A 25,209-nucleotide genomic window follows, 5' to 3' on the forward strand; every position below is an offset into this window, starting at 1 on the left:
GGCACAGTGAGATTCTTTGCTTGCATTCACAATGTATGCAAATAGCAGCCACCTACGGCGTTGACAAAGTTACAAAACCTTTGCCCCCCAACCCCAACAGTTCCCCCACGCCGAGTCCTCCATTGTTCTTCCCCTCCCACCTCACGGCAGTTCCCCCATGCTCTCGTCGACCCGCGGGACATCGCCGCTGTTGAGGCCTCACCGCCACCGAGGTCTCACCGCTGTTGACACCCCACTTCATGCCTCAATGCTGCCGACCCGGGCCACAGCGTCGGGCTACGTCGGCCCAGGCTTCTACAGCGAGGCCCCGGCTGGGCCTCGACCCGGGCTTCTACATGGTGATCCGGGAGGCATCGGGACCGCAGCGCCTCGATAAAGGCCTCCGGCCGCGTTCCCAGTCCACCGCCAAGGCCCCGCCGTCGTGAAGCCTCCTGGCCGCGCGGCCCGTAGTAGGGAGGCCTTCTACCCACGCCGCCCGTAGTAGAGAAGCCTTCTGCCCACGCCGCCCGTAGTAGGGAAGCCTTCTGCCCACGCCGCCCGTAGTAGGGAGGCGATGTTCAGTAGTTTTAATATTGTTGCTAATTATAGTGGTTTTAAAATCTGATCAGGGTGTGAAGGTGTGTACAATTTTTATCACTTATCAGCATCCGCTTAAATTTGTTCTTTAATAATATTCTGTGATAGCTGTGGTTTGTTGGATAGCACATTTTTTTCATTTATATTACTCTCTGCAAATGATCGTAGATTTTATATGTAGTTTTCACAAATTGTTTTAATTGACAATAATGTAGCTAGGACATTGTTGGCCAGAGTGGGCAAGTTGGGCTGAAGGGCCTGTTTCCACTCTGTATCACTCTATGACTCTAGTGTAGCTAGGACATTGTAGGCCAGAGTGGGCAAGTTGGGCTGAAGGGCCTGTTTCCACTCTGTATCACTCTATAACTAACAGTACAGCGCAGGAGCAGGCCCTTCGGTCCACAATGTCTGTGTCGAAGTTGATACCAAGACCAACTGTTATCTACCTGCACATAATCCATATTCCTTCAAGCCCTGCATATCCATGTGTCGATCCAAATGTCTCTTAAAAGCCTGCATCCAGTCTAGCTATGCCAGCTGGTGTACTTCATTAAATGTTTACAAATGCTTCTCAATGCCTGAGTTGGCACCTTTAATGGTTCATCTTTTCTCGTACGATTATTACCGCATCCCAGGAATCACAGCTGGTGAACCTTTGCTGCACTGCCTCTGAAACCAATATGCCTGACCTTTGTTTTCTGTCTGTTGACCGATCCTCTTTCCACTCAACCCCATGAACCATTATTGTGCACAATAATCTAAATATTTAAGATTCTGGATGAGCTGAATGCTGAAAAACAGAATGTATTAGGTAGTTGCACATGACTGTATAAATACCCTGGTCCAGATGAGATGCATCCTGGAATGGTGAAGGAAGCAAGCAAGAAAATTGCAGAGCCTCGTGTCATAATCTTGCAAACATTTGTAGATTTGGGTAGGAAGGAACTGCAGATGGTTCAAACCGAAGATAGACACAAAACGCTGGAGTGGGTCAGTTTAGTTTTAGCTTAGTTTCGAGATACAGCGTGGAAACAGGCCCTTCGGCCCACCGGGTCCACACCGACCAGCGATCCCCGCACATTAACACTATCCTACACCCACTAGGGACAATTTTTACATTTACACTAAGCCAATTAACCTACAAACCTGTACGTCTTTGGAGTGTGGGAGGAAACCAAAGATCTCGGAGAAAACCCACGCAAGTCACGGGGAGAACGTACAAACTCCGTACAGACAGCACCCGTAGTCAGGATCGAACCCGGGTCTCCGGCGCTGCATTAGCTGTAAGGCAGCAACTCTACCGCTGCGCCACCGTGACCACCCGGGTCAGACAGCATCTCTTGAGAAAAGGAATATGTGACTTTTCGGATTGAGACCCTGCAGACTGAGAGTCGGGGAAAGGGGTTGGTTCTTGTGGAAAGCGGTTTCAAAAAATGATGTACAGATAAACCCAGTAACTATAGACTAGTTGGTTTCATACCAGTTGTGGGGAAAATTCCAGGAATATTCAAGTGGCCCAAAAGTGGTGTCAATTGTCCAGGTATTTGTTGATGGCAAATCATGTCAAACTAACTCGATAATTTTGTTTGAGGTAATGGAGGATCAATGAGGAAAATGTGATTGATATACATCAAAGAGAGAGGCAGTGGTTCCCGCCTCATGGTAAACTCTTCACGCTGCCCAGATGTAGCGTTCCTGTGCAGCTCCTGCTCTCCGCACCTGGAACACCCGGCGGTGAGGTGCTGCCCCTTCTACCTCCTGAATGAATTCACCTCCATCATCATGATGCCGTGTACATCCCCCCCCCCCCCGGCAGACACTCATGAAGCACTGGAGGAGCAGCACGCTGTGGTCAACAAACACCAGATGCAATACCCCAGTGCTTGGCTGTCATTGCCTGGCACTTCAGCAAAGCCAGCTTGAAGAAATCACTCCCCAACTGCTACCTGCACATGTCCTGCAGCACCAGAGGATCAACCACTGCTATTCCGACATCAAAGATCACTTGGCCGTGCTCCTCCTTGCCTGTAGGCAGTGACTGAAGAGCGCACCCCCCTGAGGCCTGAGGTTCCCACCTGCTTTAAGAGGGCATCAATAATACCGGTACAAGAAGAATAAAGTGACGTGCCTCATCGACTGGTGGCACTAACGTCCGTGAAACATAGAAAATAGGTGCAGAAGGAGTCAATTTGGCCCTTCGAGCCAGCACCGCCATTCATTGTGATCATGGCTGATCATCCACAATCAGTAACCTGTGCCTGCCTTCTCCCTTGATTCCACTAGCCCCGAGAGCTCTTTTAAATTCATCCAGTGATTTGGCCTCCACTGCCTTCTGTGGCAGAGAATTCCACAAATTCACAACTCCCTGGGTGAAAAGGTTTCTTCTCACCTCAGTTTTAAATGGCATCCCCTTTTATTCTTAGACTGTGGCCCCTGGTTCTGGACTCCCAACTTTGGGAACATTTTTCCTGCATCTAGCTTGTCCAGTCCTTTTATAATTTTATACATCTCTATAAGATCCCCTCTCATCCTTCTAAGCTCCAGTGAATACAAGCCCAGTCTTTCCAATCTTTCAATAGACAATAGGTGCAGGAGGAGGCCATTCGGCCCTTCGAGCCAGCACCGTCGACATTCAATGTGATCATGGCTGATCATTCTCAATCAGTACCCCGTTCCTGCCTTCTCCCCATACCCCCTGACTCCGCTATCCTTAAGAGCTCTATCCAGCTCTCTCTTGAATGTATTCAGAGAATTGGCCTCCACTGCCTTCTGAGGCAGAGAATTCCACAGATTCACAACTCTCTGACTGAATGATAATCCCACCATCCCGGGGATTAACCTTGTGAACCTACGCTGCACTGCCTCAATAGCAAGGACGTCCTTCCTCAAATTAGGAGACCAAAACTTCACATAATACTCCAGATGTGGTCTCACCAGGGCCCTATACAACTGCAGAAGGACCTATACTCAAATCCTCTCGTTATGAAGGCCAACATGCCATTAGTTTTCCTCACTGCCTGCTGTACCTGCATGCTTACTTTCAGTGCCTGGTGTACAAGGACACCGAGGTCTCGTTGCAAGAACCAAGGAGGATAGAAACAGACAGATCCATAAAATGTATGGATAAGCATCAGATGAAACTTAATGCTGAGAAATGTGAACATTCTGGTGAGAAGAATGAGAACTGGCAATAGAAACTAAAAGCGATTGCTAAAATGGGTGCATACACAGATCTTGAGGGATATGTAAAGTAACAGGTCAGGTTTAGATAGTTGGAAGAAAAGTGTGAAGAATCCTGGTCTTCATAAATATAGGCCTGGAATATAGGAGCAAAGAAATCGTGATGGACCTCTAATAAACAGTTTAGTCTTCAGTCAGAGTCTGGGTAATGGGCTTGGGAAAAGTGTAGATGTGCAGGGTACATGTGACATTCACTGAAATGACTCCAGACCTGGAAGGATTTCAGTTCTGTGGAGTTACTGGTGAGAATGGGATGGTGCTCTTAGAACAAAGGAATCTGAGAAAGGTATTGAAAATCATGAAGGGTATAGGTTGACTGAGTGGTTGGAGAGAAACTGTTGCCATTGATCATAGGATGAATTAGGATATTAGATAGCATTTGGCTTGAAAATGAAAAGTGACGATGAAGGAAGTTTCATTTGCAGCATTAAACACGGAGCTAAATCTGAGAGATAAGTATTTTCAGGAATCTGGGAGAGGGCAAAACAGTGAATCTGGCTGGATTTCTCCTTTATAAACTTGTACTGATACAATGGTCCAAATCGTTGCTTCTTGGCAAGTAACCATCCATGCCATCTGCCTAATGTACTTAATTCAAATAATATTCACTATTTTTCATGTGCAAGGTGTTAGAAACATGCCCGATTCTATTCTTTGGATCACAACAATTTCAAATACATGGAAAAGATTCAAATGTATACATTGGTTGAGTTTTTATTTGTACTTCTTTAGTTTAGTTTAGAGATATGGCGCTGAAACGGGCCCTTCAGCCCACCAAGTCCACACCGACCCGCAATCCCCGTACATTTACGCTATCCTACACACTAGGGACAATTTGCAATTTTACCAAAACCAATTAGCCTATTCGTATGATTAAAGAAAAATAAAAATTTCAGGAAATTAATTTCACAAGGGATTGATATGAAAGCATTTATCCAGAGCCTTTAATGACTCTGATTCTAATTTAGACATTAGAGATGCAGTGTGGAAACAGGCCCTTGTGATTGTAGTGTTCGAAGCAGTTTCGAGACAGACAGACAAATTACTTTTTAAATGTAGTAAATGTTGTGTACATAATATTTGCAACCTGACTCCATGTTGCATGTTGGTGGTCTTCCATCAATTTCAACCTTATTGATGAATGTACAAAAATGTCCACACGGATTTTAACAGAGCTTGTGGGTGTGCCTGACCCCACGGAAGGGAAAATAGACGGACTTTTTAAATTACCTCTAATTTGCAATAAGTACTCGGGTTCAAGTAGGTTGTGTAGGAAGGAACTGTAGATGCTGATAGACACAGAGTGCTGGAGTAACTCAGCGGGTCAGGCAGCATCTCTGGAGAGAAACACCCCGCTTCAGACTGATGTCAGGGTAGTGTCCGAAGAAGAGTCAACCCGAAACGTTACCCATTGCTCTCTCCAGAGATGCTGGCTATCCTGCTGAGTTACTCCAGCATCTTGTGTCTTATCTACGGCTCAAGTAAGTTGTTAGTTTGGATCAAATTGCTATTCAGAACCAAGCAAGTAATTATATCCAAATTCTAGTTGGCTGATGAAGAATGTTAGTCAAAGCACAGGACTAATAGCTTATAATAATAATATATTCCTTTATTCGTCCCACACCGGGGAAATTTACAGTGTTACAGCAGCAAAGTGGATAGCAAGAGATCATTCATTATAAATAAAAGTAAAGACAAGGATAAATTATCAGTTAATGTGTATAGTTTGAGTTGAAACAAAAGAAGATTGTTTTTATATGTCCATTTATATGTGTTTATTTAAATATCAATTGTGTCTTTGATGAGTGATTTTTTTTCCACCCCTCCATGTAACAAAAAAGCCACAGCTTTCCAATACACAAGCAAATTCTTCCACTGAAGACCAGCAATTATATTGGGCCAAAGGTACAGGCTTTGGAACAGGTTCTACTGCATCAGGTTGGGATGTGGAGCAAGCACTAACCAAGCAGAGACTGGAAGAAGAGCATGTGACCTGCCTTCTGCAGGTACGCCCTGAATGAATTGTTCTGAGAATTAGTTGAATCATAATGAGTTACATACTAAAGAATGTTTCATACCTTATTTCAATTTGCCTCCTTGCCTTTCAATGCCTTCATTCTGGCTGCTTTCAACCCAAAGAGTGAAAAATTTAAGCAAGTTTTGTGTGCATCTGGTTTAGACACCATCATCAAATCAGACTTTTTTCACACGATGTCCTCCACTCTAAAATTTGCCATTTTCTATGGTCACTCCTTGGAATACCTCCTGGTGTATTTTATTCACTGCCAGCTACCTTCTTGCCTAGATGCTGGTATGTAGACCATGTAGGGTTTTTGCCTGCAGGATTAGGATCATAGGGTTAATTTTCAACTTCATCTGGATGTGTATGTGGCTCAGTATACCCCTATCCCACAACATTCTGAACACCTTTTCTCAAGTTTCTCCCCTTGCCAAAGTATCAAACGGAAACTAACCAAAAAATCAAGATTTTAAAACAATTATTGTCCTGGAAAATAAAAATGAAAACAAAATGCTGGAAATACTCAGCAGGTCAGGCAGCATATGTGGCGAAAGAAAAATAATTGATACATTATGCAGAATATCCTTTGTCATGTTAGAGATTATCTTTGTCCTATTAGTCCTTCCCCAATTATAGTGTCATAGAGTGATACAGCATGGAAACAGGCCCTTTGGCCGAACTCGCCCACACCGGCCAACAATGTCACAGCTACACTACTCCCACTTGCCTGCGCTTAGTCCATATCCCTCTAAACCTGTCCCATCCATGTACCTGTCTGTTTCTTAACGCTGGGATAGTCCCAGCCTCAACTGCCTCCTCTAGCAGCTTGTTCCATACACCCACCACCCTGTGTGTGAAAAAGTTACCCCTCAGATTCCTATTAAATCTTTTCTCCTTCACCTTGAACCTATGTCCTCTGGTCCTCGATTCCCCTACTCTGGGCTAGAGACTCTGTACATCTACCCGATGTATTCCACTCATTATTTAATACACCTCTAGACAAGATCACCCCTCATCCTTCTGCACTCCAAGGAATAGAATCCCAACCTTTCCCGACAGCTCAAACCCTCGAGTCCTGGCAACATCCTCGTAAATCTTCTCTGTACCCTTTCCAACTTGACAACATCTTTCCTGTAACACGGTGCCCAGAACTGAACACAATACTCTCAATGCGACCTCACCAATAGCTTATATAACTGCAGCATGACCTCCCAACTTCTTTGTGTAGGAAAAAAACTGCAGATGCTGGTTTAAATCGAAGGTAGACACAAAATGCTGGAGTAACTCAGCAGGTCAGGCAACATCTAGGGAGAGAAGGAATGGGTGACGTTTTGGGTCGAGACCCTTCTTCAAACGTCTGAAGAAGGGTCTCGACCCAAAACATCACCCATTTCTTCTCTCCCGAGATATTGCCTGACCCGCTGAGTTACTCCAGCATTTTGTGTCTACCTCCCAACATCTATACTCAATACTCTGATGAAGGCCAATGTGCCAAAAGCCTTTTTGACCACCCTATATACCTGTGACACCACCTTTAAGGAACTATGTACCCACACTACTGGATCCTTCTGCTCTACAACACTCCCCAGAGCCCCACCATTCACTGTGTATGTCCTGCCCATGTTAGACTTTCCAAAATGCAACACCTCACATTTCTCTGTATTAAATTCTATCAGCCACTCCTCAGCCCACCTGGCCAACTGATCAAGATCCTGCTGCAATTTTTGACATCCATCTTCGTCTTCACTATCTGCAATACCACCCACTTATGTGTCATCTGCAAACTTGCTAATCTTGCCATCCAAATGATTGATATAAATGACAAACAGTAATGGGCCCAGCACCAATCCCTGAGGCACACCACTAGTCACAGTTAACTTTTGCAGAATTGCTGCCTGACTTGCCAACTGTTTCCAGCATGAAGAACATTGGTTGTGACTGTGTACTATATTTGTTCCCCAGACCAGTGTTGCAGTGCCAGAGCTGTGACTGGTGCCAGAGCGGCCGCTGTTAGATTCCCCGCTGTTTATTTTGGCTTTTTTTACAGAGGTGCTGGAGTGGTGCTCCGGTGAGCTCGGGCAGCCCTGCAGCCCTGCTCCTGACTCTCCTGCAACCTTTGACCCACTTTCTTTTTTTAGTGTCTTTTCCTGTTCGATGTGATTATCTCTCGATTCCAGTTTTTCCCAACCAATTGCAGTCAAGCCTCCTCTGACAATAGTTTTTTCCCCCACACCTGCTTTACCTTTCCCTCCCCCCCAATAAAGGTCAATTTTTGTAATTTCATCTTTCCTTCCAGTTTGCTTTAGTAGCTTTCCTCACATTAATGTGTTCCCTTGATGGTATTCACCACCGACGACAACTTCATTGCAAGAGAACAAATGAACAATCCAGATCAACCACTTAACTTGAAATGCTAACTGCCTTTTTCCACAAATGGTGCCCAAACTCATTAAAATATTTCTAGCATCTCTAATTTGATAAATGTCTTCATTGCCTCAGTTGATAATACATTCCCTCTTATACTATGAAGCTGCAAGACTGATATTCAGTCTCAATGAAGTTGACCATCTGAATATTGGGAAGGCTGAAGACTTTTGGCGTTTGTACCCGAATACAATCTCCTTCTCTGTCAACTCTTCCTAATTATTCTGTCCCTCGTGTTTATGGCCATTTTAATAATAACAGCAGTTAGTTTGAAGTTGTTTGTAGCCTGTTGAAGTACATCGGACCACACACCTAATTGACCTGGTGCTTTCAGGTATATCCTCTTCTAGAATAAATAACGAACAAAAGTTGAAACCTGCTGGACTTTCAAACAGTATCTGAAAAATGTTTTTGGAGATATTGGTTGATTATTTTAACTTGGGATGGTAATCAATGACAGACCAAAATCTACTCAGTGTCAGAGATGTACCTGAGAAGAGTGCCCTTTGGCTCACCTCATCTATGCTGACCTTCTTTCCCCCATCTACACTCATCTCATTTCTCCGCATTAGATCAATATCCTTCTAGACTTTGCCTTTTTACTTTGCCTTTTTAAGTGCCTGTCTCTTAAAAGCAGAAATTGTGTCTCTTAAAAGCTGAAATTATATCGCCTGATTCCACCCTTCTTGGGCAGTGAGTTCGTTATCAACCACACTTTTTTAAAAACACCCTATCAAATCCTTTAAAAACGCCATCCTCCCACCCTAAAAGCATGCTCTTTTTGATACCCTTACCATGGGAAATATGTTCAAACTATGCTAGCTGTGCTGCTTATAGTTGTATATGCCTCCAGTTTACCCTCTGTCCCCTTCGCTCCAGGCTACTCAAGCTCTGCGTGTTCAACCCCTCCCCATAATGAAAGTAAATACTCTTTACTCTACAAGGGGCTTTGATATTGAAAACTATATATGCTCCATGATATGTTTTGTTGTTTTTTTTTAAACTTCTAGGTTCTTGCTAGTTACATAAATCATAGAGGCAGCAATTTACCTGGAGATCTACACACAGATGAAAGTAGAGGACAGAACAGTCATGCCCTTCCCTCTGTACTTGTGGAGCTGCTCAGCCAATCCTGTCTTATTCCTGCCATGTCATCCTATCTGAGGAATGACTCGGGTATGTAGTCTTAATAAACGTGCATGATTAGCGACGGAAGTGCTTTTTATATCTCAAGTGTGGGGAATTGTAGCTTTGTAGAGTGCTCAGTGGACTAACAGCCAGAGTACTGGACCATTGTTCCAGAGACTAGAGTTTGAATCCTATCGAGGTAGCTGCGGAATTCAGTTCTAAATTATTATAAGGAAAGCCAGTCATATTATTGGCAACTACAAAGCTACTGTATTGTAAAAATTCTTCTGCTTTGCTCCTATCTTGAAAGTATGAAAGTCAGGAAGTCATGTTGCATCCGTATAAAACTTCAGTTCGGACACATGTGGATTATTGTGTAGTTCTGGTCATTACAGGAAGGACGTGGAGATATTGGTGAGCATGCAGAAGAAGTTTACAAGGATGTTGCCCGGATTAGAGAGGATAAGGAGAGGTTGGACAAAGTGGTATTGTTCTGGAGCATCGGAGGTTATAGAAGTACATAAAATTAGGAGAGAAATGGATAGAATAACAGAGGGCGACACAAGGAACTGCAGATACTGCAATCTTGATCAAAACACAAAGTGCTGGAGCAACAGTGGGGGTTGAAGGTGAGAAAAGAGAGGGGAAGGGGTAAGGGGATCTTAGTTGAAATTGGCGAATTCGCTGCTTGTACCATTGGGATGCACGCGACCCAGACGGAATATGAGGTACTGTTTCTCAAGTTTGCATGTGGTCACACTCCAGCAATGGAGGAGTCCAAGGACAGAAAGCTTGGTATGAGAAGGGAAGGCAAGTTCAAATGGTTAGCAACCGGGAGCCTTAGTACACAGAGTGCAAGTGTTCAGCAAAATGGTGGCCTTGTCTATGCTTGGTTATGCTGATGCAAAGGAGGCCACATCAGGAGCACCGTATTTGAATGGAGATGGTGAGATCCAGAAACGGTAGGGAGATGTCGGAGATGGTCTAAGTATATTTAAGAGCAGGATGTAAATGTATGGTCAGTGAGTTCTGCATGGGTACAAGAGGGGGGGGGGGGTTTGTAATAGAATGAGGTGGTCAGTTTTCAAGTCAATATGAAAACCATTTTTAAATGTTATGATTATGATTATTATTTAGCAACAAGGTCTCTTAAAAGCTTTAATATTCCATATAGCTGTTTAATGCACAGTGTAGTGTTTATTTTTAAACTATCCAAAAATAATTTAGCTTATGTGGTTTGGAAACAGAGATAGGCAAATTATTGCAACATTCATCATTAAAAAGGTACTTGTTGAAATTTATTCAGATCATTGCAAAGATGATGGTTAAATGCATTAAGGTGCTGCAATCTTAAGGGAGACTGAGCAACATGTAACACTACATCCTTTCATGGTATTTAAAATGCACATTGGTAACATAACTTTGTTGCCTAGAAAATCACTCCCTACCCTTGTGTTTTTTATAATGTTATCATGAGATAGACAATAGGTGCAGGAGGAGGCCATTCGGCCCTTCGAGCCAGCACCACCATTCAATGTGATCATGGCTGATCATTCTCAATCAGTACCCCGTTCCTGCCTTCTCCCCATACCCCCCTGACTCCGCTATCCTTAAGAGCTCTATCTGGCTCTCTCTTGAATGCATTCAGAGAATTGGCCTCCACTACCTTCTGAGGCAGAGAATTCCACAGATTCACAACTCTCTGGGTAAAAAAGTTCTTCCTCATCTCCGTTGTAAATGGCCTACCCCTTATTCTTAAACTGTGGCCCCTGGTTCTAGACTCCCCCAACATCAGGAACATGTTTCCTGCCTCTAACGTGTCCAATCCCTTAATAATCTTATATGTTTCAATAAGATCCCCTCTCATCCTTCTAAATTCCAGCGTACACAAGCCCAGTCGCTCCATTGAAAGAAACAATCCTCTATTGCAAGGCAATAGACCAGAGTCCTGAATCTGGTCATATTAGTGAGCTGAATCCAGTCACTCTACACCTCCATCCCCCACAAGGATGGTCTTGAAGCCCTCCGTTTCTTCCTCGACCGTAGAACCAGCCAATCTCCATCTACTAACACTCTCCTCCGCCTAGCAGAGCTGGTTCTTACCCTCAACAACTTCTCTTTTGACTCCTCCCACTTCCTCCAAACCAGAGGCGTAGCTATGGGCACTCGCACGGGCCCTAGCTATGCCTGCCTCTTTGCCGGCTACAGCGAACAATCCCTGTTCCGGACGTACACTGGCCCCATCCCCGAACTCTACCTCCGCTACATCGACGACTGCATTGGTGCTACCCATGCAGAACTCACTGACTTCATACATTTCACCACTAATTTACATCCTGCTCTTAAATATACTTGGACCATCTCCGACATCTCCCTACCGTTTCTGGATCTCACCATCTCCATCACAGGAGACAGACTAGTGACCGACATCTACTACAAACCTACTGACTCCAACAGCTATCTTGACTACACTTCTCCCCACCCTGTCTCCTGTAAAAGGTCTATCCTCTACTCCCAATTCCTCCGTCTATGCCGCATCTTCAGGGTTAATATTCAGGGTTAATATTCAGGGTTATACATCCTATAGAAAGGACAGGCAGGTGGGCAGAGGAGGTGGGGTAGCTCTGTTGGTGAGGGACGAAATTCAGTCCCTTGCGAGGGGTGACATAGGGACTGACGAGGTAGAGTCACTGTGGATAGAGTTGAGGAATTGTAAAGGTAAGAAAACACTAATTGGAGTTATATTTCATATTGGAGTTATCTACAGACCCCCAAATAGTAGCCCGGATGTAGGGCGTTAGTTGCTGCAGGAGTTAAAAGTGGCACGTAACATAGGTATTGCCACTGTGGTGATGGGGGATTTCAATATGCAAGTAGACTGGGAAAATCATGTTGGTTCTGGGCTCCAAGAAAGAGAGTTTCTGGATTTAGTGTTGTCCAATGAACCAGATTTGATAAGAGATCTCAAGGGAAAGGAACCGCTTGGAGGTAGTGATCATAATATGATTAGTTTTAATCTGCAATTTGAGAGGGAGAAGGTTAAATCGGAAGTGTCAGTGTTGCAGTTGAACAAAGGGGACTATGAAGGCATGAGAGAGGAGCTGGCCAAGGTCGACTGGAAAAGGATCCTAGCAGGAACAACGGTGGAACAGCAATGGCAGGAATTTCTGGGTGTAATCCGGAAGATGCAGGATCATTTCATTCCAAAGCGGAAGAAAGATTCTAAAGGGAGTAGGTGGCAACTGTGGCTGACAAGGGAAGTTAGGGATGGAATAAAACTGAAAGAAAAGATGTATAACACAGCAAAGAGTAGCGGGAAGCCAGAGGATTGGGAAACCTTCAAAGGACAACAGAAGGTAACAAAACGGGCAATACGGGCTGAAAAGATGAAGTACGAGGGGAAGCTGGCCAAGAATATAAAGAAGGACAGTAAAAGCTTCTTTAGATATGTTAAGAGAAAAAGATTAGCAAAGTCAAATGTGGGTCCCTTGAAGGCAGATACGGGTGAAATTATTATGGGTAACAAGGAAATGGCAGAAGAGTTGAACAGGTACTTCGGATCTGTCTTCACTAAGGAAGACACAAACAATCTCCCAGATGTACTAGAGGACAGAGGATCTAGGGGGGTAGAGGAACTGAAAGAAATTTTCATTAGGCGAGAAATAATATTGGGTAGACTAAAGGTTGATAAATCCCCAGGGCCTGATGGTTTGCATCCCAGGGTACTTAGGGAGGTGGCTCTAGAAATAGTGGACGCATTGGTGATCATGGGGAAGATGCTAGAGTCAATTATTAAAGAGGTAATAACGGTGCATTTGGATAGCAGTAAAAGGGTAAGTCCAAGTCAGCATGAATTTATGAAAGGGAAATCATGCTTGACTAATCTTCTGGAATGTTTTGAGGATGTGACAAGTAAAATGGATGAAGGGGAGCCAGTGGATGTAGTGTATCTAGACTTTCAAAAAGCCTTTCATAAGGTTCCACACGGGAGATTGGTGAGCAAAATTAGAGCGCATGGTATTGGGGGTAGGGTGTTGACATGGATAGACATGGCAGACAGGAAGTAGAGTAGGAGTAAACGGGTCCTTTTCAGAATGGCGGGCAGTGGCGAGTGGAGTGCCGCAAGGCTCGGTGTTGGGGCCGCAACTGTTTACCATATATATTAATGATTTGGATGAAGGAATTAGAAGTAACACTAGCAAGTTTGCAGATGACACAAAGCTGGGTGGCAGTGTGAACTGCGAAGAGGATGTTAGGAGGTTGCAGGGTGACCTGGACTGGTTGAGTGAGTAGGCAGATGCATGGCAGATGCAGCAAAATGTAGATAAACGTGAGGTTATCCACTTTGGCGGCAAAAACAAGGAGGCAGATTATTATCTCAATGGTGTTAGATTAGGTAAGGGGGAAAGTGCAGCGAGACCTGGGTGTCCTTGTACACCAGTCACTGAAAGTTGGCGTGCAGGTACAGCAGGCAGTGAAGAAAGCTAATGGCATGTTCGCCTTCATAACGAGAGGATTTCAGTATAGGAGTAAAGAGGTTCTTCTGCAGTTGTATAGGGCCCTGGTAAGACCACATCTGGAGTATTGTGTACAGTTTTGGTCTCCTAATTTGAGGAAGTACATCCTTGTAATTGAGGTAGTACAGTGTAGGTTCACGAGATTGATCCCTGTCGTATGAGGAAAGATTGTAAAGACTAGGCTTGTATTCACTGGTGTTTAGAAGGATGAGAGAGGGGATCTTATAGAGACATATAAAATTATAAAAGGACTGGACAAGATAGATGCAGGGAAAATGTTCCCAATGTTGGGGGAGTCCAGAACCAGGGGCCACAGTCTTAGAATAAAGGGGAGGCCATTTAAAACTGAGGTGAGAAGCAACTTTTTCACCCAGAGAGTTGTGAGTTTGTGGAATTCTCTGCCACAGATGGCAGTGGAGGCCAAATCACTGGATGAACTTAGAGAATTAGATAGAGCTCTAGGGGCTAGTGCAATCAAGAGATATGGGGAGATGTTGGGCACAGGTTACTGATTGTGGATAATTGCCATGACCACAATGAATGGCGGTGCTGGCTCGTAGGGCCAAATGGCCTCCTCCTGCACCTATTTTCTATGTTTCTATCTGCGCCCGGGATGAGGTGTTTCACACTTGGGCATCAGAGATGTCCTCATCCTTTAGGAAACGGGGCTTCCCCTCTTCCATTATAGATGAGGCTCTCACTAGGGCCTCCTCTCTATCCCGCAGCTCTGCTCTTGCTCCCCCTCCCCCCATTCGTACCATGGACAGAATCCCCCTTGTCCTCACCTTCCACCCCATCAGCCAGCGTATCCAACAAATCATCCTCCAACATTTCCGTCACCTACAACGGGACCCCACTACTATCCACATCTTCCCATCTCCTCCCCTTTCTGCGTTCCGCAGAGACTGTTCCCTCCGCAACTCCCTGGTCCACTCTTCCCTTCCCACCCAAACCACCCCCTCCCCAAAGCACTTTCCCCTGCAACCGCAGGAGATGTAACACCCTTTACTTCCCCCCTCGACTCCATCCAAGGACCCAAACAGTCTTTCCAGGTGAGGCAGAGGTTCACCTGCACCTCCTCCAATCTCATCTATTGTATCCGCTGTTCCAGATGTCAACTTCTCTACATCAGCGAGACCAAACGCAGGCTCGGCGATCGTTTCGCTCAACACCTACACTCAGTCCGCCTTAACCAACCTGATCTCTCGGTGGTTGAGCACTTTAACTCCCCCTCCAACTCCCAGTCTGACCTTTCTGTCATGGGCCTCCTCCATTGTCATAGTGAGGCCCACCGCAAATTGGAGGAACAGCACCTCATATTTCGCTTGGGCAGCTTGCACCCCAGCGGTATGAACATTGACTTCTCCAACTTTAGATAGTTCCTCTGTCCCTCTCTTTCCCCTCCCCCTTCCCAGTTCTCCCACTGTCTTCCTGTCTCCAACTACATTCTATCTTTGTCCCACCCCCTCCCCTGACATCAGTCTGAAGAAGGGTCTCGACCCGAAACGTCACCCATTCCTTCTCTCCAGGGATGCTGCCTGACCCGCTGAGTTACTCCAGCATTTTTTGATTCCTTTGATTTATAGCAGCATCTGCAGTTATTTTCCTACACCGCTGAATTAATAAGTTTGGCTGCCCTTTTTTCAAGTGTTGCTGTGCCTATGTGTAATACATGAATGTGGGTTAATGATTTTGACTTTTACTGCCACAGTGTTGGACATGGCTAGGCACGTTCCGCTATACAGAGCCCTTCTGGAGTTGCTGCGGGCCATTGCTTCCTGCACTTCCCTTGTACCCCTCCTACTGCCATTATCTGGGGATAACAGCGAGGAGGATGAGGAGCAGTCCGAAAGCCTGACTTCAGTTGGAACTTTACTCGCAAAAATGAAAACTTGTGTGGATACGTACACCAACAGATTAAGGTACGTTCTGGCTGCATATGATTGCTTTATGGGCTCCAAATGGTTATATTCTGTCGGTAACCTGGGGTTATTGTTCTTTGTACCCCAATGTAAAGCATATCTAAAGCATATCTTAAAATAACTAGATAGAGTAAATTGACATTAACTATTTGCATATTTGATGCCAAATAGAAATCAACATAAGCACACTGTTTCCCTTAACCATTAACCATTCACCAGCACTCCTAGATCCCTCTGGTCTACAACATTCCCCAGAGCCCTACCATTCACTGTGTCAGTCCTGCCTGTGTTAGGGTTCCCAAAATGCAACACCCCACATTTCTCTGTATTAAATTCCATTAACCATTCCTCAACCCACCTGGCCAATCAATCAAAATCCTGCTGCAATTTATTACTTGATTCCCAACCTAATTTAATTTTGATTTGATAATAACGCTGTTGGGAAAGTGTATAAACAGGGTGGTTTAGCTGGAGGAACCTGTGCCGCATGGAGGCGGGTCAGGACTCTTTATGATGTGCTACCGTCACCACAGAACCACAAACAGTGGGTAGATGGAGGCACGTGTCCCTGTGTTCAGAAGTGAGGCACATTATGTCACGATGTAGGACTAGTCTTTCTCAGGGTCAGTATACTTGGAATAGCCATGTCTTGAAATGTATTGCTGCAGCAATTGAGAGGAGGAGAGCACCGATGAATTCAGTCGGCATCAGAACTGTGACTCGGACAGGTATTTGCATTTAGATGGACAAGGGCTGATTAGGGATAGTCAGCATGGTTTTGTACGTGGGAGGTTGCGTCTCACAAATATGAGTTTTTTGAAGATGTGACTAAAAAGGTTGATGAGGGCAGAGCTGTAGATGTTGTAAATATGGACCTCAACAAAGCATTCTACGAGGTTCCTCATGGCAGGCTGCTCTGGAAGGTTAGATCCCATGGGATCCAAGGAGAGATAGCTGAATGGATAGAAAATTCGATCCATGGAAGGAAGCAGAGGGTGATGGTGAAAGGTTGCTTCTCAGACTGTTGGCCTGTGACTAGCGGTGTGCTTCAGGGTTTGGTGCTGGGTCCGTTACTGTTTGTCATCTACATCAATGATTTAGATGAGAACATACATGGCAAGGTAAGCAAGTTTGCAGGTGACACAAAAGTGGGTGGTATTGCAGATAGTGTTGTGAAAGATTGCAGCAGGATCTGGGTCGATTGGCCAGGTGGGCTGAGGGATGGTTGATGGAATTTAATACAGAGAAATCAGCCATGATCACAGTGAATGGGCTCAAAGGGCCGAATGGCGTACTCCTGCACTTATTGTCTATTGTCTATTATTGAATTGTAATGGTGTTCCATTTTGGGAAGTCTAATATGGCCAGGACCTACACAGTGAATGTTAGGGCTCTGGGGAGTGTTGTAGAGCAGAGGGATCATGGAGGGCAGGAACATGGTTCCTTGAAGGTGGAGTCACAGGTAGATTGGGTGGTCAAAAAGGCTTTTGGATTATTGGCATGCATCAGAGTATAGACAGGTACATGGATAGGACAGGTTTGGAAGGATATGGGTGGGTGTGGGTTGCAGGTGGGACTAGTGTAGGTGGGACATGCTGGGTCTCGAACACTACAAAACACTAAACTATAAATTGCGGACTGTCTTTGGTTGCACCAGGAAATTCAGGATAGTTTGCACTCGTATTGGGCTTATTAATTTATTTACTTTTTTTTGTTTATTATGTGTTTACGGGCTGTAGATCACTGGTTGGCGCGCACACGTTGGGCCGTAGGGCCTGGTTCCGTGCTGTATCACTAAAGTCTATCTCTAAAGTCCAGCACTTTGTGTTGTTCCACCTCAACACTAGGCGCTGATGCCACTGGTCTGCACCAGCGAGCCCTTCTTGACCCACTGTAGTGACTCACGTTGTAGCCCCTGGGGACATTGTTTCAGACCGCCGCCACCGACAGGATGCACCAGGTCACCACGGGCTGAGTCCCACAGGCCCCTTTCACCTGCAGTCAGCCGTCACTTTATCTGCTTCCCGCCCACTGCCACCACCTCCCCTACGGTCGGGGGAGAAGGTGCTGGAGGCCCCGGTAGAGGACGGAGCGGCTGAGTGGACAGAGGAGGAGGCGGTGGGGAGCGGCGAGTGGGCAAAGCCAGGGCTGACGGGATGAGAGGGGAGTGGCACCTGGTGAGAGGAGAGGCAGCCCCATGGTGACCGAGGGTGTCCTGTCAGTGGCGGCTGCTTGGAGAAAGTGCTTCCTCCGGGGCTGCAACATGAGCTGCAGCCACAGCCGTGTCAACTGAACAGTGTGGTGGGTGTTGAAAGGCTCGCGGGTGCACCTTGCGAGCCAGCGGTGGCGGCGGAAGCCGGGATTCTTGTGGCTGGGGAGCCGGGGATCCATCTGATGTAACTGTGGGCGGCACGGTGGCGCAGCGGTAGAGTTGCTGCCTTACAGCGAATGCAGCACCGGAGACCCGGGTTCCATCCCCACTAAGGGTGCTGTCTGTACGGAGTTTGTACGTTCTCCCTGTGACCTGCGTGGGTTTTTTTCCGAGATCTTCGGTTTCCTCCCACACTCCGAAGACGTGCAGGTTTGTAGGTTAATTGCCTTGGTAAATGTAAAAATAGTGGGTGTAGCTTAGTGTTAATGAGCGGGGATCGCTGGTCGGCGCGGACCGAAAGGGCCTGTTACTGTGCTGTGTCTCTAAAATAAACTAACTGGAATCCGTCGTAAAGATATCTGTTAAAATGAGGGTTTACTGTACTCACTTGATATCAACATTTGTAAATATATTAGGAACACTTTTTAAATAAAGTTAATGTTGCTTGCCCTTTCTAACAGATCAAAGAAAGATAAAAGCAAGACAGGGTCCAAGACTGATTCAGCAGAGGCAGAATCTGAGGGACTAACGCTCCTTGTACCTGACATTCAGCAAACGGCTGAGATTGTCCAAGTGGCAGCCACCAGCCTTCGACAAGCAGTACATGGTAAGCCCATCAACCAAGTAGTCACACTATGCTGGAGTAACTGAGCGGCTCAGGCAGCATCTCTGCAGAGTAGGAATGGGTGATGTTTCGGGTCGAGACCCTTCTTCAGACTGATGTCAGGGGAGGGGGCCGACAAAGATAGAATGTAGTCGGAGACAGGAAGACTAGTGGGAGAACTGGGAAGGGGGAGGGGATAGAGGGGGAAAGCAGGGTCTATCTGAAGTTAGAGAAGTCAATGTTCATACTGCTGGGTTGTAAACTACCCAAGTGAAATATGAGGTGCTGTTCCTCCAATTTGTGCTGGGCCTCACTCTGACAATGGAGGAGGCCCAGGACAAAAAGGTCAGATTGGGAATGGGAGGGGGAGTTAAAGTGCTGAGCCACCGGGAGATCAGGTAGGTTAAGACGGACTGAGCAAAGGTGTTGAGTGAAACGATCGCCGAGCCTGCACTTGGTCTCGCCGATGTAGAGAAGTTGACACCAGGAACAGCGAATACAATGGATGAGATTGGAGGAGGTGCAGGTGAACCTCTGCTTCACCTGGAAAGACTGTATGGGTCCTTGGATGGAGTCGAGGGGGGAGGTAAAGGGACAGGTGTTGTATCTCCTGTGGTTGCTGGGGAAAGTACCTGGGGAGGAGGAGGTTTGGGTGGAAAGGGACGAGTTGACCAAGTAGTGTTTGGCAAAGATTTGAGAAAAGTTAATTTGACCAACCTATAGTTTTGTTAAAAGGCAAGTTTGCTTTTTTTTTGTCAGAATATTATTTAGTTTATTATTTCCATTCATAAGTTGTAGGAATAACAAGGAGTTGTCCATTCTGCTCCTTGGACCTGCTGCATAATTCAGTTAGAAAATTATATTCCATAAGTCCATCTTCCTGGCCTTTCCAAATAATCCTTCATTCCCTTTCGATTGGAAATCTACTTACCTCAGTCTTAAAATTGCCTAAAGATTTGGCAACATGGCAAGGAGTTACAAGACTCATTACTGTCTGATAGAAAATGATCCTATTTCAGTCTTAAATGAATGCCCGCTTTCTTGACTCTCCAATGAGTGAAATAATTCTCTCAGCATTTTCCCTGTCTAGCCACCTTTAAATATTTTTTTTCAGTACGATTGCACCTCCTTCTTCAAAAATAGGATCTCGGCCTGCTTTAAGCCTCATATAATAATGCCTCTAGACACTGAAACATTTTGTCGAACCTTCTCTGAATTGCTTCCAATGAAATATTATTTCTTAAATCGGGGGAACCAAAATTATGCCGAGTACTCTTGATGTGCTTTCACTAATGGCAGTAAGACTTCCCCACTGTTATATTCTGGCTCCCATGAAATATGAACCACCCTTCCATTAAAATGAAGTAAAACTCCCCTGTTACCTATTGCATTTATGTGCTCTCTTTCAGCATTTCATATTCATCAATTCCTACCGATCATGCTGCAACTTTCTGCAGATGTTCTCAATTCTGTGTTACAGGATTAGTCATAGAGTGACACAGTGTGAAACAGGCCCTTCGGCCCAACTTGCCCATGTCCCAGCTACACTAGTCCCACCTATCTGCGCTTGGTCCATATCCCTCCAAACCTGTCCTTTCCATGTACCTGTCCAACTGTTTCTTAAATGTTGGGATAGTCCCAGCCTCAACTACCTCCTCTGGCAGCTTGTTCCATACACCCACCACCCTTTGTGTGAAAAAGTTACCCCTCGGATTCCTATTAAATCTTTTCCCCTTCATCTTGAACCTATGTCCTCTGGTCCTTGATTCCCCTCCTCTAGGCAAGAGACTCTGTGCATCTACCCGATCTATTCCTCTCATGATCTTATACACCTCTAGAAGATCACCCCTCATCCTCCTGTGCTCCAAGGAATAGAGACCCAGCCTACTCAGCCTCTCCCTATAGTTCACACCCTCTAGTCCTGGCAACATCCTCGTAAATCTTCTCTGTACCCTTTCCAGTTTGAAAACATCTTTCCTATAACATGGTGCCCAGAACTGAACTCAATACCCTAAACCAACGTCTTATACAACTGCAACATGACCTCCCAACTTCAACACTCAAGATATCTTTCTGTTCTTTTTGCTCATTCTCTTTAAGCCGTTGGAAATGATTTCAGTAATATATATGATTTGCTACAGTATTTAATTGGATCTCTTCTTTTAGAAAAGAAAATAGCAGAATCAACAAAGAAAGCAATGATGAGGTCGAGGCCGATGGCAGTTACACGCTCTTTAGAGGAAAAATATGTCGCTGCAATGAAAACGCTGCAGTTTGGTAAGTTTAATTTAACATGGTGAGATGGGGCAATGTTGCTCTTTGCATATTGAGATTACATCTGTGACACTCCTTTAATAAACAGGTCAATGAGCAGAGTTGAATGGTCTTGTCACATTTGCAGTGGTTTAATGAACTGAGAGATTCCATGATATGTTGCAACTTGTATCAGCATCCTTTGCTGAGAGTTTTGAGGTTCAGATGTGTCTGAGGAATTCTGGGGTAGAAGGTACAAGGAAGCCTGACCTTGGGTGTCCACCTTTTGCAACAAACAACAGGGTTCAAATGGAGGAATAGAGGTAAGAGCGTTTACTTGTCACTTGTACAAGCAACCAACCATTTAAACTTTTACTTACAGCAGTATAGTCAGAGGGTGGTGAATCTGTGGAATTCCTAGCAACAGAAGGCTTTGGAGGCCAAGTCAATGAATATTTTTAAGAAAGATACAATATCTTTTATTGTCATTGTACAAGCACAATGAGATTTTTGAATGTCGCTTCCATATCGATGCTATCAAATATATAAATAAATCACGGCAAAAATGAAAACAACAAAGGTAGGGAGGAAAAAAAAAAAGGGGAACAAGGTAAAGTGCAAAAAAAGGTTCATGCAGGAGTCAGTTGTGCCAGATGCAGATAACCCTGGGGGCAGAGACAGATCATGGCGGGCTCTCTGCAGGACTGATTCAGAGCAGCTATAGCTCTAGGGATAAAGCTGTTTCTTAGTCTGGAGGTGCAGGCGTAGAAGGCCTTGTAACGTCTGCCAGATGGAAGTAGTTCAAACAGACTGTGGCACGGGTGTGTGGAGTCCTTGTAGATGCTGGTGGCTTTCCTGAGGCAGCGTGCGTTGTAGATGTCCTCCAGGGCTGGCAGCTGTATCCCAATGATCCTCTGCGCTCTGCAGACGACCCACTGAAGAGCTCTCCTATCCACTGCTGTGCAGCTGAGATACCACACATAGATGCCGTATGTCAGTATGGTCTCTGTGGTGCAGCGGTAGAAGGTCATCAGTAACTGTTGTGGCAGACCGACCTTTTTTAGCGTTCTCAGGAAAAACAGCCGTTGCTGTGCTTTTGTGACCAGCGCAGCAGTGTTGGTGGACCATGTGAGGTCTTCTGAAATGTGTGTGCCCAGAAACCTGAAGCTGGACACTCTCACCACTTTGTCCCCATTGATGAGGACTGGAGCGTATTCCTCATTCTGTGACCTTCTGAAGTTGATAATTAGCTCCTTGGTTTTTGATGTGTTTAGGGACAGGTTGTTCTCTGAGCACCAGCTCGCCAGATTCTGCACCTCTGCTCTGTAGGCTGATTCATTGCCATTGCCCGATCTGTGTCATCTGCAAATTTGACGATGGAGTTGGTGGTGAATGCAGGGACACAGCCATATGTGAAGAGGGAGTAGAGGATGGGGCTCAATACACAACCCTGCTGTGTGCCGGTACTCAGGGTGGTAGTGGAGGACAGGTGGAGGCCCATTTTCACTGCCTGAGGTCGCTCAGTCAGGAAATTCAGGATTCAGTTGCATATAGGCGAGCTGAGGCCTAGCTGGTGGAGTTTGGAGGTGAGCTTGGTGGGGATGATTGTGTTGAAGGCAGAGCTATAGTCTATAAATAGCATCCTCACATATGTGCCCTGCCTCTCCAGGTGAGTCAGGACGGTATGAAGAGCCAGAGAGATGGCGTCCTCTGTGGATTTATTTGCTTTGTATGCAAGAAAGATGTGGGTTTAGTGAGGCTTTGATGTGGGAGAGGAATGTGATGTGAGATAGATTCTTGATTAATACGGGTGTGAGGGGTTATGGGGAATGGGATTAGGAAGGAGAGATAGATCAGCCATGATTGAATGGCGGAGTAGACTTGATGGGCACAATTCTGGCCTAATGACCTAATTCTGCTCCTATCACTTATGAAAGGAAAGTGTTGGCCAGATTTCATCTGTCAATGTGGCACAGTGGTGCAGCTGGGAGCTGGCATGTTAACAGTGTTAACATAAGAGGGCCAAAAAAGCTTTATTTCTACAGTCAACAGAATTTAACCAATTCCTTGTTTAGTTTAGTTTAGTTAAGAGATACAGCATAGAAGCAGGCCCTTCGGCCCACCGAATCCATACCAACCAGCGATTCCCACACATTAACACCACCCTGCACACAAGGGATAATTTGCATTTATACCAAGCCAATTAACCTACAAACCTGTACGTCTTTGGAGTGTGGGAGGAAACCGAAGATCTCAGAGAAATCCCACGCAGGTCACGGGGAGAACGTACAAACTCCGTACAGACAGCACCTGTGGTGGGGATCTTTTGTTAAATGTAATTTTAAGTTCACTTCTTTGAATTTATAGTTAAGATATCCACATTTACAATGCGGCCAATCGAGTGGGTATTTGCTGCCCATAGGCTAAATCCACATCCCAAATAAATGTGAGCATCTTTGCAATTTATCCTGTGCTTTGCTATCTTGTGTCTTTGAACTTCAGACATGAGCAAACTAGAGCAGCAGTGGAGTTCAGATTAATTAAAGGTGCCTCTTGACATCTGTTTGCACAGGGAAGAGGCTTTTCCCCCTCTGTGTATATAATCGTAGAATCTTATCATAATATAGCTGTCTGCAGATAATGATTCCCTGAAAGATCACCAAATAATGATGCGAAGATCAAAACATCTGCAAAATAAGAGAGAAAATTCAAATGTTGGGATAATATATAGTGACAGATGACCACCTGAAAGAATTGACACCGGCTTTCGTGCCCTGAAAGAAGTTTTAATAATTTATTTCTGCCCAAATCCTTATTTTGCACTGAGGAACAAAGCATAAATAATAAATGTTTATAATATCTTAGTGGAATGCACAGGATTTGCTTCCTATTGACATGGAATATTAAATGTTTCATCCACTGTGTGACTGTTCCCCAATTTATCCCAGGATTTAAAACTGTGCCATCTTTGCCAATGTAGCTCTGATACATGCCGATTATTGTTCACAGTGTCTGATCTTTGTTGTGCTGCTGCAAGTAAGAATTTCATTGTTCTATCTGGGACACATGACAAAAAAATACTCTTGATGAAAACAGAATACCCATAAAAATCATGCCAATGGATTTTCAAACCATTACTTCTGTAGTTTTAGCCACATTTTGAGAAAGAAATAGCACTTTATTTTAATTTCTCAAGCTTTAAATGTTTTCCCTTGTTCAGATGTTTTGATCTTCGTGTCATTATTTGGCAACCTTTCTGGAGAATCATTTTCTGCTGACATTTTCTTAAAACATAAACAGATTTGCTATTCATTGTTGTGCTCTCAACTAGGAGACCCATACGTTGTCCCGCTAACGTGAAAAGCACCTTTAGATAAACCAGCCCTATCTAATCTCTGGTGTAGGAAAAAAACTGCAGATGCTGGTTTAAATCGAAGGTAGACACAAAATGCTGGTAACTCAGCGGGTCAGGCAGCAACTCAGGAGAGAAGGAAAGGGTGACGTTTCGGGTCTGAAGAAGGGACTCCACCCGAAACGTCACCCATTCCTTCTCTCCCGACATGCTGCCTGACCCGCTGAGTTACTCCAGCATTTTGTGTCTACTCTATCTAATCTCTCATTGCTAGCAAATTTGGTCCCTGATGATGTTATTGGTTAATGTTATTTTGTTTCTGAGTGTGTGTCACTCTCTCATGGGTACATTTGCATTTTGCTTGCTTTTAGATACTGCTGAGATGGTCACAGAAGATGATGATGGAAAATTGGTGTTCAAAGTAAACTATCATTACATGTCTCAGGTGAAAAATGCTAGTGATGCTAACAGCGCTGCCAGAGCCAGACGTCTTGCCCAGGAAGCTGTCACACTCTCAACGTCTCTGCCTCTTTCTTCTTCATCCAGTGTATTTGTGCGATGTGATGAAGAGAGATTGGATATCATGAAGGTAAGTGCATTATTATGAAGCTAAATCGTAAATCTGCACATGTGCAATGGATTTAGAAGGATGAGAGGGGATCTTATTGAAACATATAAGATTATTAAGGGATTAGAGGCAGGAAACATGTTCCCGATGTTGGGGGAGTCCAGAACCAGGGGCCACAGTGTAAGAATAAGGGGTAGGCCATTTAGAATGGAGATAAGGAAGAACCTTTTCAAG

The 25,209-nt window shown here is 45.0% G+C and overlaps 1 protein-coding gene across 6 annotated transcripts in view; it reads left to right on the plus strand.

Moving 5' to 3' along the window:
- Positions 1–25,209, plus strand: part of birc6 (baculoviral IAP repeat containing 6) — a 356,853-nt gene that overhangs the window by 292,602 nt on the left and 39,042 nt on the right. For all 6 annotated transcript variants that reach the window (XM_078404650.1, XM_078404651.1, XM_078404652.1 and 3 more), the window contains 6 exons: positions 5,658–5,822; positions 9,271–9,436; positions 15,617–15,827; positions 18,660–18,805; positions 20,969–21,079; positions 24,779–24,996. In XM_078404650.1, the coding sequence (XP_078260776.1) occupies positions 5,658–5,822; positions 9,271–9,436; positions 15,617–15,827; positions 18,660–18,805; positions 20,969–21,079; positions 24,779–24,996 (1,017 nt within the window). The remainder of the gene's footprint in view (positions 1–5,657; positions 5,823–9,270; positions 9,437–15,616; positions 15,828–18,659; positions 18,806–20,968; positions 21,080–24,778; positions 24,997–25,209) is intronic.

The sequence above is a fragment of the Rhinoraja longicauda genome, chromosome 9 (genome assembly GCF_053455715.1).
Source record: "Rhinoraja longicauda isolate Sanriku21f chromosome 9, sRhiLon1.1, whole genome shotgun sequence".
Classification (NCBI taxonomy): domain Eukaryota; kingdom Metazoa; phylum Chordata; class Chondrichthyes; order Rajiformes; family Arhynchobatidae; genus Rhinoraja; species Rhinoraja longicauda.